The following is a 15,626-nucleotide window of genomic DNA, read 5'->3' as shown; positions in this document are numbered from 1 at the left end:
GCTCCCTTGGCGGCTGTGGCCTGGGGTGGCTTGGGCCTCCTTGGCGCTGGGGGGGCGCTTGGGCCCGCGGGGGTCGCATGCTTGGCTCGTGCTGGGGGTGCCGGCCTGCCGCGGGGGGGGGCTCATTGCCCCTCGCTCTCTGGATTCTTGCCCTTTGGCCGTGGGGGCTCCATCCGGGGTCTCCCTCCTTCCTCCTCTGGGGTGTGCACGTGGTTGCCATAAGGATGTGTGGCCTCAGGTCTTCTGAGCTCCTAGTGGATTGTGGATGGCCTGGGTTCCCTGGGTCCTTTCGCCTCTTGATCGCGGGGGGCATGGTTGCAGTTTCTTACCCTCATTATTGAGTGCATTCCATGACAGAGGCGCATTCACACACACGCATTACTAAAAACAACATATAACGAATATTTTCTGTCCCCCCCCCCCCCCCTTTTTTTTCCTCTCTTTTTTTAAAATCCCTCTTTTCAGCAATCTGCTTTACCCCTGACTTCACTAAGTAAATACTTAGAAGTCCGTGTCTAACTCTAGATTCAACATAAGCCTTTCTTTTTTAAATGTGTGCTGGCCTCTTTCAGGGCTACCAAACTCACATCTCTTGTAAATGTCTGTTTCAACACAGCTGCATTCGCTTGCACATGCGTACATGTAAAACTTAAATTAAAAAAGTGGTCACCTGGGCGCCTGGGTGGCTTAGTGGTGAAGCCGGCGACCACATACATACGCCGCGTTGCGGCACGGGAGGTGCGGGCGGCACGGGTTCGCGTCCCGGGCCGTCGCCAATTTGCCCGCGTGTCTTCCCCCGTATCTTTCCCCCATTTCCTGTCACTCTCCACTGTAGACAAAAAAGCCGCTGTGGCCAAAAATGCAAAAAAAAAAAAAAAAAAGTGGTCACCTTCAAGATACAAGCAGCGAATTGTATTGCCCCCCCACCCCCCGAAAACAAAACCAAAAAAAAACAACCCTAAAACCCCAGTCAGAGATAATGGGGTATTGCAACGATGATTAACTTTCTCTTTTACGGCTTTTTGCTTCTGGTTTTGAGTACGTTCACATAAAACGTGGCATTTAGTGCATCACTTGGTTGAGAAGTTAATTTAATTTTCAGCCCATTTTCACCGTATACATGTTTAGGGCTGTAACGATTCCTCGAGTAACTCGAATGATTTGATTATTAAAAAATCCTCGACACAAATTTGTTGCTTCGATGCTTCATTTAAACTCTGCAGCTCAGGTATCACCATGTAAGCGGAGCATTTCACCGCATTAGCAGCATTTCCTTCATTTGGAAAAACGACCCTTTAACACAGAGTGGATCATCGCTGACACATTTTTTTTTCATTAGGAGGGCGCTTGTGAATACAGAGCATTATAACATTACGCCCCTGGTTTTTCAACAAAAACACTGATAAAAGCAGCAGTTTTACGTGCGGTCTGTCTGCACAAATGCAGCAAGCACATGAGGCGGAGCCATTACAGAGACGATGAGATCAGATGGAGCAAAAGGAAACATTTTTCTAGTGTCTAACACAGCAGCGCTTGTTCTTGTAACTGGGAAACAGCTGGAGGAGCCCTCCATCAAACACCTGATCAGCAGGTGTCAACGTGAAGAAAAGAAAACTTTGTAGCTGCTGCATCCACCGCTATTTGTTTCACACAGAGAAAAACCTCCAGTTAATCTACGGAAGTTAATATATGGAGATGAACTGTTAATAAGACAAGTGTTTCTTATCTGAATAACTGATAGAATACTCGATTACTAAAATAATTGATAGTTGCAGCCCTATACACGTTTGAGTCTTTATAGGACTGATATCCACATGCACCCAACATGGCAAGTCAAAAATGTCTGCTGTGAACAGCTTCCATTGACAGAAGCCTTCATTGTTATCTCTGCCTGTTGTTCCCATTCTGTCCAGATGGGGGAGCCAGTTACTCTTAATGTGGGCGGCTGTGTTTACAGCACATCCCTATCGACACTGCAGCGCTACCCAGACTCCATGCTGGGAGCCATGTTCAGAGGAGACCTCCCCACCGTCAGGGACGCACACGGAAACTATTTCATCGACCGTGACGGTCCGCTGTTTCGGTGAGTGAGAGTTTTTGAATTTTAACTTCTGTAGCTTACTGATAAGACCCTACAAAACATACGTTGTAGTGCCTTTTGAGGACCTGCCCAAGTTTTAACAGGTTTGAGAACTGATTCTTGCCTAGTTTCACTACCAGGAGTTGGGCTACTTTCCATGGGAACACAATCATGGTGGACAGAATCTGTGTGAAGCTTATCATTGGCGAACTCTTGTGGCAGTCCCTCCGATACCTGCTGGCATCAGTATTGGTTCCAACCAACGTTTGGGGACTAGCACCAGTCTATATGCGGTGGAAATGTGTGGAACTGGTTCTAGATTGGGCACCACCACAAGATCAGTGGAAAAGAGGGTATTAACAGTCAGCCCAGGATAGCTTGCTCACATGGCAAGTGGTGGCCAGCTGGAAAGTCAACATGTAAATGAACATCCAACCTATTTCAAGGACAGAAGCCTTGGATTGGTACCACCTTCAAGACACTAATTCTTAAATATTATAATCTGAAATCTAACTTTGTAGTGACACCCTCAGGATCCTAGTGGTCCTAATATTAGTTAACCGTACGATGCTGGGCTATCTGCACTGAAGCACCCGTTACCTGCCTCCCACAAAGACAGAGTCGCTGTTTTAATGAGCATTCACTGGAAAACTGCAAATTCGAGTTATGGATAAGACGAGTATGGAATTATATTGAAGTCAAAAGTCAAGCAATATATTGATGAAATACCAGCGGAGCTTCTGAAACACGGCGGCCAAGCCATGGAGGAAGAGCTGACGACCCTGTTCAACAGGTGCTGGCGAAGTGGTGCGGTGCTGGAGGACTGGCGGAAAGGCGCCATAGTTAATTCAATTCAATTCAATTCAATTCAATTCAATTTTATTTATATAGCGCCACATCACAACAAACAGTCGCCTCAAGGTGCTTTGAATTGTGGGTAAAGACCCTACAATAATACAGAGAAAACCCAACAGTCAAAAACGACCCCCTATGAGCAGCACTTGGCGACAGTGGGAAGGAACAACTCCCTTTAACAGGAAGAAACCTCCAGCAGAACCAGGCTCAGGGAGGGGGGGTCATCTGCCGCGACCGATTGGGCTGAGGGGAAAGAAAAGACATGCTGTGGAAGAGAGCCAGAGATTAATATCAATTAATGATTAAATGCAGAGTGGAGTATAAACAAAGTAAATAAGGTGAATGAGAAGAAACAGTGCATTATGTGAACCCCCCAGCAGACTAGGCCTATAGCAGCATAACTAAGGGATGGTTCAGGGTCACCTGATCCAGCCCTAACTATAAGCTTTATCATAAAGGAAAGTTTTAAGCCTAATCTTAAAAATAGAGAGAGGGTGTCTGTCTCCCGAATCCAAGCTGGGAGCTGGTTCCACAGAAGAGGCGCCTGAAAGCTGAAGGCTCTGCCTCCCATTCTACTCTTAAGTATCCTAGGAACCACAAGTAAGCCAGCAGTCTGAGAGCGAAGTGCTCTATTGGGGTGATATGGTACTATGAGGTCTTTGAGATAAGATGGTGCCTGATTATTCAAGACCTTGTATATGAGGAGAAGGATTTTAAACTCTATTCTAGATTTAACAGGGAGCCAATGAAGAGAAGCCAGTATGGGAGAAATCTGCTCTCTCTTTCTAGTCCCTGTCAGTACTCTAGCTGCAGCATTTTGGATCAGCTGAAGGCTTTTCAGGGAGCTTTTAGGACAGCCTGATAATAATGAATTACAATAGTCCAGCCTAGAAGTAATAAATGCATGAATTAGCTTTTCAGCATCACTCTGAGAAAGGATGTTTCTAATTTTAGAAATATTGCGCAAATGCAAAAAAGCGGTCCTACATATTTGTTTAATATGTGCATTGAAGGACATATCCTGGTCAAAAATGACTCCCAAGATTTCTCACAGTGTTACTGGAGGCCAAAGTAATGCCATCCAGAGTAAGTATCTGGTTAGACACCATGTTTCTAAGATTTGTGGGGCTGAGTACAAGAACTTCAGTTTGATCTGAATTTAGAAGCAGGAAATTAGAGGTCATCCAGGCCTTAATGTCTTTAAGACATTCCTGCAGTTTAATTAATTGATGTGTGTCATCTGGCTTCATTGATAGATAAAGCTGAGTATCATCTGCATAACAATGAAAATTGATGCAGTGCTTTCTAATAATACTGCCTAAGGGAAGCATGTATAATGTAAATAAAATTGGTCCTAGCACAGAACCCTGTGGAACTCCATAATTAACCTTAGTGTGTGAAGAAGACTCCCCATTTACATGAGCAAATTGGAGTCTATGAGATAAATATGATTCAAACCACTCCAGTGCAGTACCTTTTAATACCTATAGCAAGCTCTAATCTCTGTAATAAAATGTTATGGTCAACAGTATCAAAAGCTGCACTGAGGTCCAACAGGACAAGCACAGAGATGAGTCCACTGTCAGAGGCTCTAAGAAGATCATTTGTAACCTTCACTAATGCTGTTTCTGTACTGTGATGAATTCTGAAACCTGACTGAAACTCTTCAAATAAACCGTTCCTCTGCAGATGATCAGTTAGCTGTTTTACAACTACTCTTTCAAGAATCTTTGAGAGAAAAGGAAGGTTGGAGATTGGCCTACAATTAGCTAAGACAGCTGGGTCAAGTGATGGCTTTTTAAGTAATGGTTTAAAGACTGCCACCCTAAAAGCCTCTGGTACATAGCCAATTGATAAAGATAGATTGATCATATTTAAGATCAAAGCATTGTAAGTCTTCTTTGAGCAGTCTTGTAGGAATGGGGATTATAGACATTGATGGTTTTGAGATTTTCAGAAACTCAGAGAGCGAACCTAAATAAATATCAGCAGTATTGAAATTAGCTGAACATAAAAGATAAGTCTTTGAGATGGTTATGAATAATTTTTTTTCTCTAATGTATAAAATTTTATTTCTAAAGAAATTCATGAAGTCACTACTAGTTAAAGTGAAAGGAATACTCAGCTCAACAGAGCTCTGACTCTTTGTCAGCCTGGCTGCAGTGCTGAAAAGAAACCTGGGGTTGTTCTTATTTTCTTCAATCAGTGATGAATAGTAAGATGTCCTAGCTTTACTGCTTTTTATAGAGCAATAAACTTTTTTTTTCTTTCTTTTTCAGGCTAAATGAACATCTTCTAAATTTGAGTGATGCCATTTCCTCTCCAACTGTGCAATCCATTATTGCAAATTTAAATGTTATTAAGAAATCATCAGACAATAGAGGATTTTCAAGGAAAATGTTCAGTTTCTATGCCATATGACAGAACAAGATTCAGAGTGTGATTAAAATGGTGGGTGGGCTCATTTACATTTTTAGAGAAGTCAACTGAGTCTAATAATAGATTAAATGCAGTTTTGAGGCTGTCATTTTCAGCATCTACATGGATGTTAAAATCACCCACTATAATTATTATATCTGAACTGAGCACTAAATCAGATAAAAAGTCTGAGAAATCAGACAGAAACTCTGAGCAAGGACCAGGTGGATGATAGATAACAAATAAAACAGATTTTTTTTTTTTTTTGAGTTTTCTAATTAAGGATGTACAACACTAAGATTCTGAGATTCAAATGAATTAAAACTCTGTCTGGGTCTCCAGTGGTGTACCGTGGGCTTCTGTTTAGGGCTAAGAGCATAGTGTTACATTTATGTATAAACCAAAATTCCATGTTGGAGTGTTTTTGCAATAGCTAACTAATACTCAGACGTTAGGCAAAACATGCATATATTTTCATATAACAGGCAACCTTGTTTTAATTTGAGTACATGCTGAAGGTCACTACTGCAGAAACAAAACCATAATCACTCTTTTCATTTTAAGCATATTTTCATTGCCTTTTATCTCAAAATATCCTTCATTTTATCCTTCGTTTACCCTTACTGGTATATTTTAGCATTTCTCCTGTATTTATAAGCCCCTCCTGCAGGCCTGGTTCCATGGTTAGGACCCTTCATCAGGGCGAGGTTGCTAGATTCATAGGGATTTTTTTGAATTGCACTTAGTCTGGCCCCTCACCAAGGACCTGTTTGTCGTGGGAGGCGCTACTGGTGCAAGTTGCCCCTGACAACATAGCCTGTGGTATCACTCAAGCACACAAACACCGCCAACACAGTAAGGGGTCCGTTTGTTGGTGAAGAGCTCAGTCATTCAGAAGGGGCTCAGGGTAGAGATGCTCCGCATCAAAAGCAGCCAGTTGAGGTGATTTGGGCATCTGACCAGCATGTCTGTCTGCTTGGTGAGGTGCTCACTGGAGGGGCACAGTGTAAATCTTTGTGACTAAAAGGTATCAGAAAGGGAATTTTGCGCCCTCTAAATTCCCTCATAAGAATTTATAGAAGTTGGCCTTTTACAGCACAACATTTTGCTAACAGTATTTAAATCAGTCACACAAACCTGATATTGGTTTGCAATATGCTGTTGCACTAAACATTAGACAGAAAAAAAACTCTTAATTTGTCCCTGTTACATATGTGACAGTTGCCACTAGGAGAGTTCTTATTTGTGATGCGTTTATCAGAACGAGTGTGTAATTGGCACAGGTGCATACCTTAAAGCTGTGAACGCAGTGTAAAAACATTCTCTGCACTGAGTCCTTAACACAAATTTTTAGAGCCGAGCTCCACGTATGTCTGGTCCTCAGTAATACTAGAATTTCATAGAAACAGAGCAGAACTAAATGTGGAAATTCATGAAATCTGCATTTACACTGGAACTTTTTTATTAGTTTTATTAGACCTTCACCTGTAAAATCATTCCTGTTTCATGGGTTGTCTCATCGTTGCCCCCCTAGTGCACCTGTTATTAATTTCACTAACACCAAAGCAGCTGAAACTGATTAACAACCCCCTCTGCTCCTTAACTGAGCAGATCAATATCCCAGTAGTTTAACTGATTTGATGCTACACTGATCAAAAAGTGTTCCTTTAATTTTCTGACCTTGAATCTTGAATCTTGCTACCACTGACTGGTGAAGTGGATAGCACTGATTATCTCTCTTATCATTGGCACCTTTTTAGTGGGATGCAAGTTAACATTTTGTCCACAAAGTCAATGTTAGAAGCAGGAAAAATGGGCAAGCATAAGGATTTGAGCGAGTTTGACCAGGGCCAAATTGTGACGGCTGGACAACTGCGTCAGAGCATCTCCAAAACTGCAGCTCTTGTGGGGTGTTCCCAGTCTGCAGTGGTCAGTATCTATCAAAAGTGGTTCAAGGAAGGAGCAGTAGTGAACCAGCGACAGGGTCTTGGACAGTCAGTGCTCACTGATGCACGCGAGGAGCGAAGGCTGGCTCGTTTGGTCCAATCCAACAGACGGGATACTGTAACTCAAACTGCCGAAAAAGTTAATGCTGGTTCTGATAGAAAGGTGTCAGAATACATAGTACATCGCAGTTTGTTGTGTATGGGGCTGCATAGCCACAGACCAGTCAGAGTCCCTATGCTGACCCCTGCACCAACAATGGGCACGTGAGCATCAGAACTGGACCACAGAACAATGGAAGAAGGTGGCCTGGTCTGATGAATCCCATTTTTTTTTAGATCACGTGGCTGGCCAGGTGTGCGTGGGTTGCTTACCTGGGGAACACCTGGCAACAGGATGCACTATGGGAAGAAGGCAAGCCGGCAGAGGCAGAGTGTGATGCTTTGGGCAAAGTTCTGCTAGGAAACTTTGGGTCCTGCCATCTATATGGATGTTATTTTGACACGTACCTCCTACCTAAGCATTGTTGCAGAGCATGTACACCCTTTCAGGGAAATGATATTCCCTGATAGCTCTGGCTTCTTTAAGCAGGATAATTCACAAAGCAAAAATGGTTCATTGATTTTTTGAGGTGTTTTCTTCCACTTATCCAATTCAGGGTTGCGGGGGGCTAGAGCCTATCCCCTATGCCACTGAGAGAAAGGCGAGGTACACCCTGGACAGTTGCAGGGCTGACACAGAGGGAGACAGAGACCCATACGTCTACTTAACTCCACTGAGTGTATGTCCTTGGAATATGGGAGAAAGCCGGAGCACCCGGAGAGAACCCACACAGACACAAGGAGAACATACAAACTCCACACAGAAAGGCCCTGACCAAATGGTGGATTCGAACCCAGGACCTTTTTGCTGTGATGCAGTGCCACCACCATGTGCATGAACCATGCAGGTTCACCCTCCAATTTCTCAGATTTCAATCCAGTCGAGCATCTGTGGGATATGAACAAGTCTGCAGCTTAGGACTTAACCCTTTAACAGTGGGCGCCAATGCATCTGTTACCTGCCCTTACTTGCCGTGAACAGCTGGTTAATGCCGAACGTATCACAGCTGAAGCGTCTGATCAAATGCACTTTGAATTATCGTAATTATGTGACCGTTTGTCCTGTTAGAAAAATTCAAACGGTTTCTGAAAGCTGAGAAATTGTGCTTCACGTCCAGCATAGGGTTATTATGCTGGCGTGAATGGTGGCACTTGTGAAGTTAACGGGCAGTTTTGCAGGTGATCTGCTAACATTCACATTCGTTCATTTGCAGCCTTACACTAATTTGTGTTAGTAAATCTACCTCCGTGTCTTTTGGCTGACTTGGGAGTGCCTTGCTGTCCCCTGAAGAACGGGAGGAGGTGGCTGGGAGAGGGAGGTCTGGGCATCTTTGCTTAGACAGCCTGCCCCAGGACCTCGACCCAGTGGTAGAATATGGACGCACCATTTAGCATATCAGGCTTCTAAATGGTGCTATATCACAGATTAGGCTACTCTGCAGTATATAAAGATATTAAAGTCTGATCTACTGGTTCAGGGTGCCAGTGGGGGGAAATACTTTGTTGGACACTGATGAGGTATATCCTCTCTTTAATGCAGCAGAAAAACCAGAGGGAACACTTGCATATACACTGACCTCATTATTTGTTTTTTTTTTTTTAACTTTGGCCATTTTTAATCTGGGCATCCATCATTGGATCTAATAGAAAATAAGGAAAAGCCTTACCCTTTTAAAAAAAATCTGAATTTTTGTAATTTAGCAGGTTTTGCCCCTCGTGTCCTCACTCTGACAGCTCAGACTTGGAAAGAAACGTTGTCTCAGCAGTCTCAACTGATCCCATCTGTGTTTCTGCTGTTTCAGCTACATCCTCAACTTCCTGCGAACATCAGAGCTCACATTGCCATGTGACTTCAAGGAGACAGAGCTGCTCAGAAAGGAGGCTGACTTCTATCAGATCGAGCCCCTGATCCAGTGCCTGGGAGACCCCAAGCCACTGCCGCCCTACCCCACTGATACCTATGAAGAGGTAGTGGAGCTGTCGAGCACCAGGAAGCTCTCCAAGTACTCCAACCCCGTCGCAGTCATCATCACCCAGCTCACCATCACCACTAAGGTCAGTAGAAATAGGCTCGGTGAGGCTATATAGCAGCCGGCCTCTCCAATCCTCTAACCAGGGTCTCCTAACTGTTCCACACCCTAATTTTAAAGCCAGAGGCGTGCTTTTGAGGTTATAGCGCCCAGACTTTGGAATGGCCTTCCTCAGCCTATCAGGTCGGCTGAATCTGATTTGCTTTAAACGTCTGCTGAAAACATATTTTTATAGGTTAGCATTCCCTTAATATTTTCTATGTAATTCCAGGCCATTGTTTACATCTGTTGGCGGGTATGAAATTGTATATGTGGAATGAATGTTTGGTCATCTAGTTGATTGTGTGTTTGTTTGGTGCACCGAGTAAGAAATCACCCTTTTTCTACTTAAGTAGCCTTTTTTTATTTTATTTTCTATCTATATTTTTTATATCTTGCACTGCTATTTCCAACTTTTATATTTGGTGTATATTTATTTTATATTTTTTTGCACTGTTACTCGAAAGTGCTGCACAAGAATTCCTATGTACCCAAACCTTGCGTGAGTACAAATGGCAAATAAAGTCTCTTGAATCTCGAGTCTTGAATTTAACTGCATTAGTTACAACATCAGCAACATGGTTAATTTTAGCACTGACTTGCACCTGCTGTATAATAAAATGCAAAAATTCTGGGTTCTCACTTCTGGGTTCATTTCAGTCACTTTAGCTTACATCTGCTACAAAAGTCCCGACATTTTTTTCCCTGTCTGATTTGGACAGCTGTTGTAACACCTGCCATTTTGTTCTGTTTCAGCCCCAGACTATCCAAGCATGCAGTTACCTTCATGAACACATCACTGCCATTATTGATGCTTCAATCTTAAAAATGATCAATCAGTCTTTATTAGTTGGCTATGTACCACAGACCTTCAAGGTGGCTGTAATTAAACCTCTGCTTAAAAAGCCATCACTTGACCCAGCTGTCTTAGCTAATTATAGGCCAATCTCCAACCTTCCTTTTCTCTCAAAGATTCTTGAAAGAGTAGTTGTAAAACAGCTCACTGATCATCTGCAGAGGAACGGTTTATTTGAAGAGTTTCAGTCAGGTTTCAGAATTCATCACAGTACAGAAACAGCATTAGTGAAGGTTACAAATGATCTTCTTAGAGCCTCTGACAGTGGACTAATCTCTGTTCTTGTCCTGTTGGACCTCAGTGCAGCTTTTGATACTGTTGACCATAACATTTTATTACAGAGATTAGAGCTTGCTATAGGTATTAAAGGTACTGCACTGCAGTGGTTTGAATCATATTTATCTCATAGACTCCAATTTGTTCATGTAAATGGGGAGTCTTCTTCACACACTAAGGTTAATTATGGAGTTCCACAGGGTTCTGTGCTAGGACCAATTTTATTTTCATTATACATGCTTCCCTTAGGCAGTATTATTAGAAAGCACTGCATCAATTTTCATTGTTATGCAGATGATACTCAGCTTTACCTATCCATGAAGCCAGATGACACACATCAATTAGTTAAACTGCAGGAATGTCTTAAAGATATTAAGGCCTGGATGACCTCTAATTTCCTGCTTCTAAATTCAGATAAAACTGAAATTCTTGTTCTCGGCCCCACAAATCTTAGAAACATGGTGTCTAACCAGATACTTACTCTGGATGGCATTACTTTGGCCTCCAGAAACACTGTGAGAAATCTTGGAGTCATTTTTGACCAGGATATGTCCTTCAATGCACATATTAAACAAATATGTAGGACCGCTTTTTTGTATTTGCGCAATATTTCTAAAATTAGAAACATCCTTTCTCAGAGTGATGCTGAAAAGCTAATTCATGCATTTATTACTTCTAGGCTGGATTATTGTAATTCATTATTATCAGGCTGTCCTAAAAGCTCCCTGAAAAGCCTTCAGCTGATCCAAAATGCTGCAGCTAGAGTACTGACAGGGACTAGAAAGAGAGAGCAGATTTCTCCCATATTGGCTTCTCTTTATTGGCTCCCTGTTAAATCTAGAATAGAATTTAAAATTCTTCTCCTCACATACAAGGTCTTGAATAATCAGGCACCATCTTATCTCAAAGACCTCATAGTACCATATCACCCCAACAGAGCACTTCGCTCTCAGACTGCTGGCTTACTTGTGGTTCCTAGGATACTTAAGAGTAGAATGGGAGGCAGAGCCTTCAGCTTTCAGGCGCCTCTTCTGTGGAACCAGCTTCCAGCTTGGATTCAGGAGACAGACACCCTCTCTATTTTTAAGATTAGGCTTAAAACTTTCCTTTATGATAAAGCTTATAGTTAGGGCTGGATCAGGTGACCCTGAACCATCCCTTAGTTATGCTGCTATAGGCCTAGTCTGCTGGGGGGTTCACATAATGCACTGTTTCTCATTCACCTTATTTACTTTGTTTATACTCCACTCTGCATTTAATCATTAATTGATATTAATCTCTGGCTCTCTTCCACAGCATGTCTTTCTCTCCCCTCAGCCCAACCGGTCGCGGCAGATGACTGCCCCTCCCTGAGCCTGGTTCTGCTGGAGGTTTCTTCCTGTTAAAAGGGAGTTTTTCCTTTCCACTGTCGCCAAGTGCTGCTCATAGGGGGTCGTTTTTGACTGTTGGGTTTTCTCTGTATTATTGTAGGGTCTTTACCCACAATACAAAGCGCCTTGAGGCGACAGTTTGTTGTGATTTGGCGCTATATAAATAAAATTGAATTGAAATTGAATTGAATTGCCTGGCATAGTCCCTTTCATTGAGCTCATTGGTACCAGCTGTAATTTCACTATCCCACCTACAAAGACAAAGAGTAACTGGACTGTGTTGTGGATATATCAGCTCTTTTCCAGAGAAAAAGTCAAAATTGTCCACTCTGGTTTTCAACTGAGTCTCCAGGTTTCCCACAGTTCCTTCAATCTTGTATACTTATTTATGCTTGACTCTTAACTTCCCATGCAGGCAAGTCAGGGACGACCAAAGGGCCAGATGTGGCCTGGAGACTGTTCAAAGCCTAGGTCTGCTCTGCCGTGTGTCCTACTCACCAAATTGCTTCAACGCGTGATGACAAAGCACTTACAAGGCAAACTAATACAGCATCAGTCAGGGGCACCTGGGTGGCTTAGTGGTTAAATCCAGCGACCACAAGCATATGCCGTGTTGCAATGCGGGCAGCGCTGGGTTCGAGTCCTAGCCTGTCGCCAGTTTGCCCATGTGTGTTCCCTGTATCTTTCCCTGATTTCCTGTCTACTGCTAATAAAGCTGCTGTGACCAAAAACTTAAAAAAATAGAGCATCAGTCAGCAGTTAGAATGAAATAAGCTGTTACTGTGTTCATGTACAACAGGCTGATTACTCACTGCAGTGATCAACCTCCCTTTCTTACTGCCGGTTGGGTCCTTTTTTTCTGTGCACTGTGAGGGTGATAGCAAAGTTCAGATCGAAAGGAGCCCCCTTGCTGTGCTGCACTTGCACTTTACTCAGCGCAATGCCAGACCATCGTTTCAAAGAAAACAAGAAGCACTCAGAGCGTAAGCCTCCACCATATAGTTTTTATTTCTGTGGATTCATTCTTTCTAATGACAACACTTTCTTTAAAAATATAACACATTTTGGAGTCCACTTCAAAGAGGCAGATCTGAACATGTCAGAGGTCAAATGTGACATGATATTTGGATGAAACTATAATGTGATATTTAGAATCCCATATACCAGTATAATTTCCTAAATGTTGCCAATAAACAAAGGCAGTAGAATTTTTAGCACAATTTTAAAGATTAGACATTTTATGAAAGTTTAACCTTATTTGACCTTGTTGAAGGTCAGAGGTCCAAAGTAATGTGATATTTAGAATCCCCATATATTATTCCCATATTCCTATATGTTGTCAATACAAACAACGACCATAAGAAACACAGTTATAAACAGCCCTGTATGGCATTATCAGTTTGACCTTTAGATCAATGTATTTACCTTGAAAGAGAGGTCAGAGGTCAAATGTGATGATATTTTTAGATCTTTATACGGTATTTTGTATATGTTGATGATACACACCACATGTGTAAGAATCATCTTTTCTAAGTTAAAAGTTTTTGGGGTTTTTTTGTGAATTTTGGACCAATAAATCATTAAGTTGACCTTGAAGACCTCGGTCTTCACACCACATTTTAACGCATTATTATCATGACTTCACTCCACACCCCGAAAAAGTGTTACAGGCAGAATGACACATGCACGTATACGCTACCAAAATCATAACATGGCGGAAGTAAAAAAACTGGTTTCAAAAAACAGCATGAGCCACGTCCTGTGTGAAAGCACCTTACAGAGACACAGAGTAGAGAAGAAAGATGCATGCATGTGCAATAAAATCTTTCCAATAAGTGTTGCATTTTTTTCCTCCGGACACCTAGAAAAGCACACTTTCTGCTGTCTGTGAACTCCTGATTTTTACATTTTGCTTCAGGTTTTTCCTCTCCTGCTTAATGAAAGGTACACTTCAGCAGTGTACACTGGCGCTCTCTCCCCTCCATGTGGCTTGCAACTTGTGTAAGGGGCTCACAGAAGCAGAGGGACGCTCTCGGGGGGGGGGGGTCAGTGGCTGATGTTATATTCATAGATTCATGAATACTAAAAGTGTTGAGTTACATCTTGTGTAAATGGGGAAGAAAACTCTAAATATGTAATTTAATGAATAGAAATGAGTATTAGGGGGTTAATCTGTGTCAGGAGAAGGAGTCTTAATATTTTAACCCTTCAGTGGCCAAGCTGTTTTAGCAGCCATTAAGATCATTTTAGCCTGTTGTGTATAATTCAGCTTGTTTATATATAATTGAGATGTTATTGTCATGAAATTAAAAATTAAAAACAGGATGTTTTCGTAAGATGTTGTAGATACATAAAGGCTATAAGCAGGTCATTTTAGCCAGCTGCTAGATGGTAACCTGGCAACGTGAGTGCTTCATAATATATCATGCATGATTCAACTGTGGTGGATTAAAAATGAGGTATTCTCAGCAGGAAAAGGGTGGCGTGCCCACTGTGTGTCAGGGACAAGTTGCTGCACGTGGAGGAGTTCAAGAATCTTGGGGTCTTGTTCATGAGTGACGGGAGCGGGAGAGTGACTGAGGGATTGGTGCTCCATCTGCAGTGATGTGGACGCTACCCTGGTCTGTTGTGGCAAAGAGAGAGCTTGAAAATGAAGGTGTCGGTTTACTGGTCAATCAGCGTCCCTACTCTCGGCTATGGCCAACAAGCTTTGTGTAGTGACCAAAAGAACGAGATCAGATACAAGCCTCTCCCTTAGAGATGAGGTGAGGAGCAGGAGGGGCTCAGAGTAGAGGTGCTACTCCTCCACATCGAAAGAAGCCAGTTCAGGTGGTCCGGGCATGTGACTCGGATGCCTCCTGGGTGCCCCTTGGGGTGAGGTGTTCTGGGCATGTCCTACAGGGTGGAGGCTCTGAGGTAGACCTAGGACATGCTGGAGAGATTATCTTTTGGATGGCCTGCTTGTGGTTCCTAGGATACTTAAGAGTAGAATGGGAGGCAGAGCCTTCAGCTTTCAGGCGCCTCTTCTGTGGAACCAGCTCCCAGCTTGGATTCAGGAGACAGACACCCTCTCTATTTTTAAGATTAGGCTTAAAACTTTCCTTTATGATAAAGCTTATAGTTGGAGCTGGATCGGGTGACCCTGAACCCTCCCGTAGTTATGCTGCTATAGGCCTAGGCTGCTGGGGGGTTCCCATAATGCACTTTCTGTTCATTCACCTTATTTACTCTGTTAATACTTCACTCTGCATTTAATCATTAGTTATTATTAATCTCTGGCTCTCTTCTACAGCATGTTTTTTTGTCCTGTCTCTCTCCCCTCAGCCCCAACCGGTCACAGCAGATGACCCCCCCTCCCTGAGGCTGGTTCTGCTGGAGGTTTCTTCCTGTTAAAAGGGAGTTTCTCCTTCTCACTGTCGCCAAATACTTGCTCGCAGGGGGTCGTTTTGACTGTTGGGTTTTCTCTGTATTATTGTAGGGTCTATACCTACAATACAAAGCGCCTTGAGGCGACTGTTGTGATTTGGCGCTATACAAATTGAATTGAACTGAATTATAATTTTTGTCAGCTTTGTCAGCCAGTGTTTTCTTCCCACAAGCAAACTGCTCAGTCTTGTGTCTTTAATGAGAATTCAGCATCTAGGTTTTCAGCTCTGC

The 15,626-nt window shown here is 42.7% G+C and overlaps 1 protein-coding gene across 1 annotated transcript in view; it reads left to right on the top strand.

Moving 5' to 3' along the window:
* The window catches only part of kctd6a (potassium channel tetramerization domain containing 6a), a 28,149-nt gene that overhangs the window by 7,288 nt on the left and 5,235 nt on the right, over positions 1-15,626 (top strand). Inside the window, exons 3-4 of the mRNA XM_030729354.1 lie at positions 1,914-2,083; positions 9,201-9,453. Of these exons, the coding sequence (XP_030585214.1) occupies positions 1,914-2,083; positions 9,201-9,453 (423 nt within the window). The remainder of the gene's footprint in view (positions 1-1,913; positions 2,084-9,200; positions 9,454-15,626) is intronic.

Source organism: Archocentrus centrarchus, chromosome 5 (assembly GCF_007364275.1).
Source record: "Archocentrus centrarchus isolate MPI-CPG fArcCen1 chromosome 5, fArcCen1, whole genome shotgun sequence".
NCBI classification, from domain to species: Eukaryota; Metazoa; Chordata; class Actinopteri; order Cichliformes; family Cichlidae; genus Archocentrus; species Archocentrus centrarchus.
This window is presented reverse-complemented; position numbering and strand designations above follow the sequence as displayed.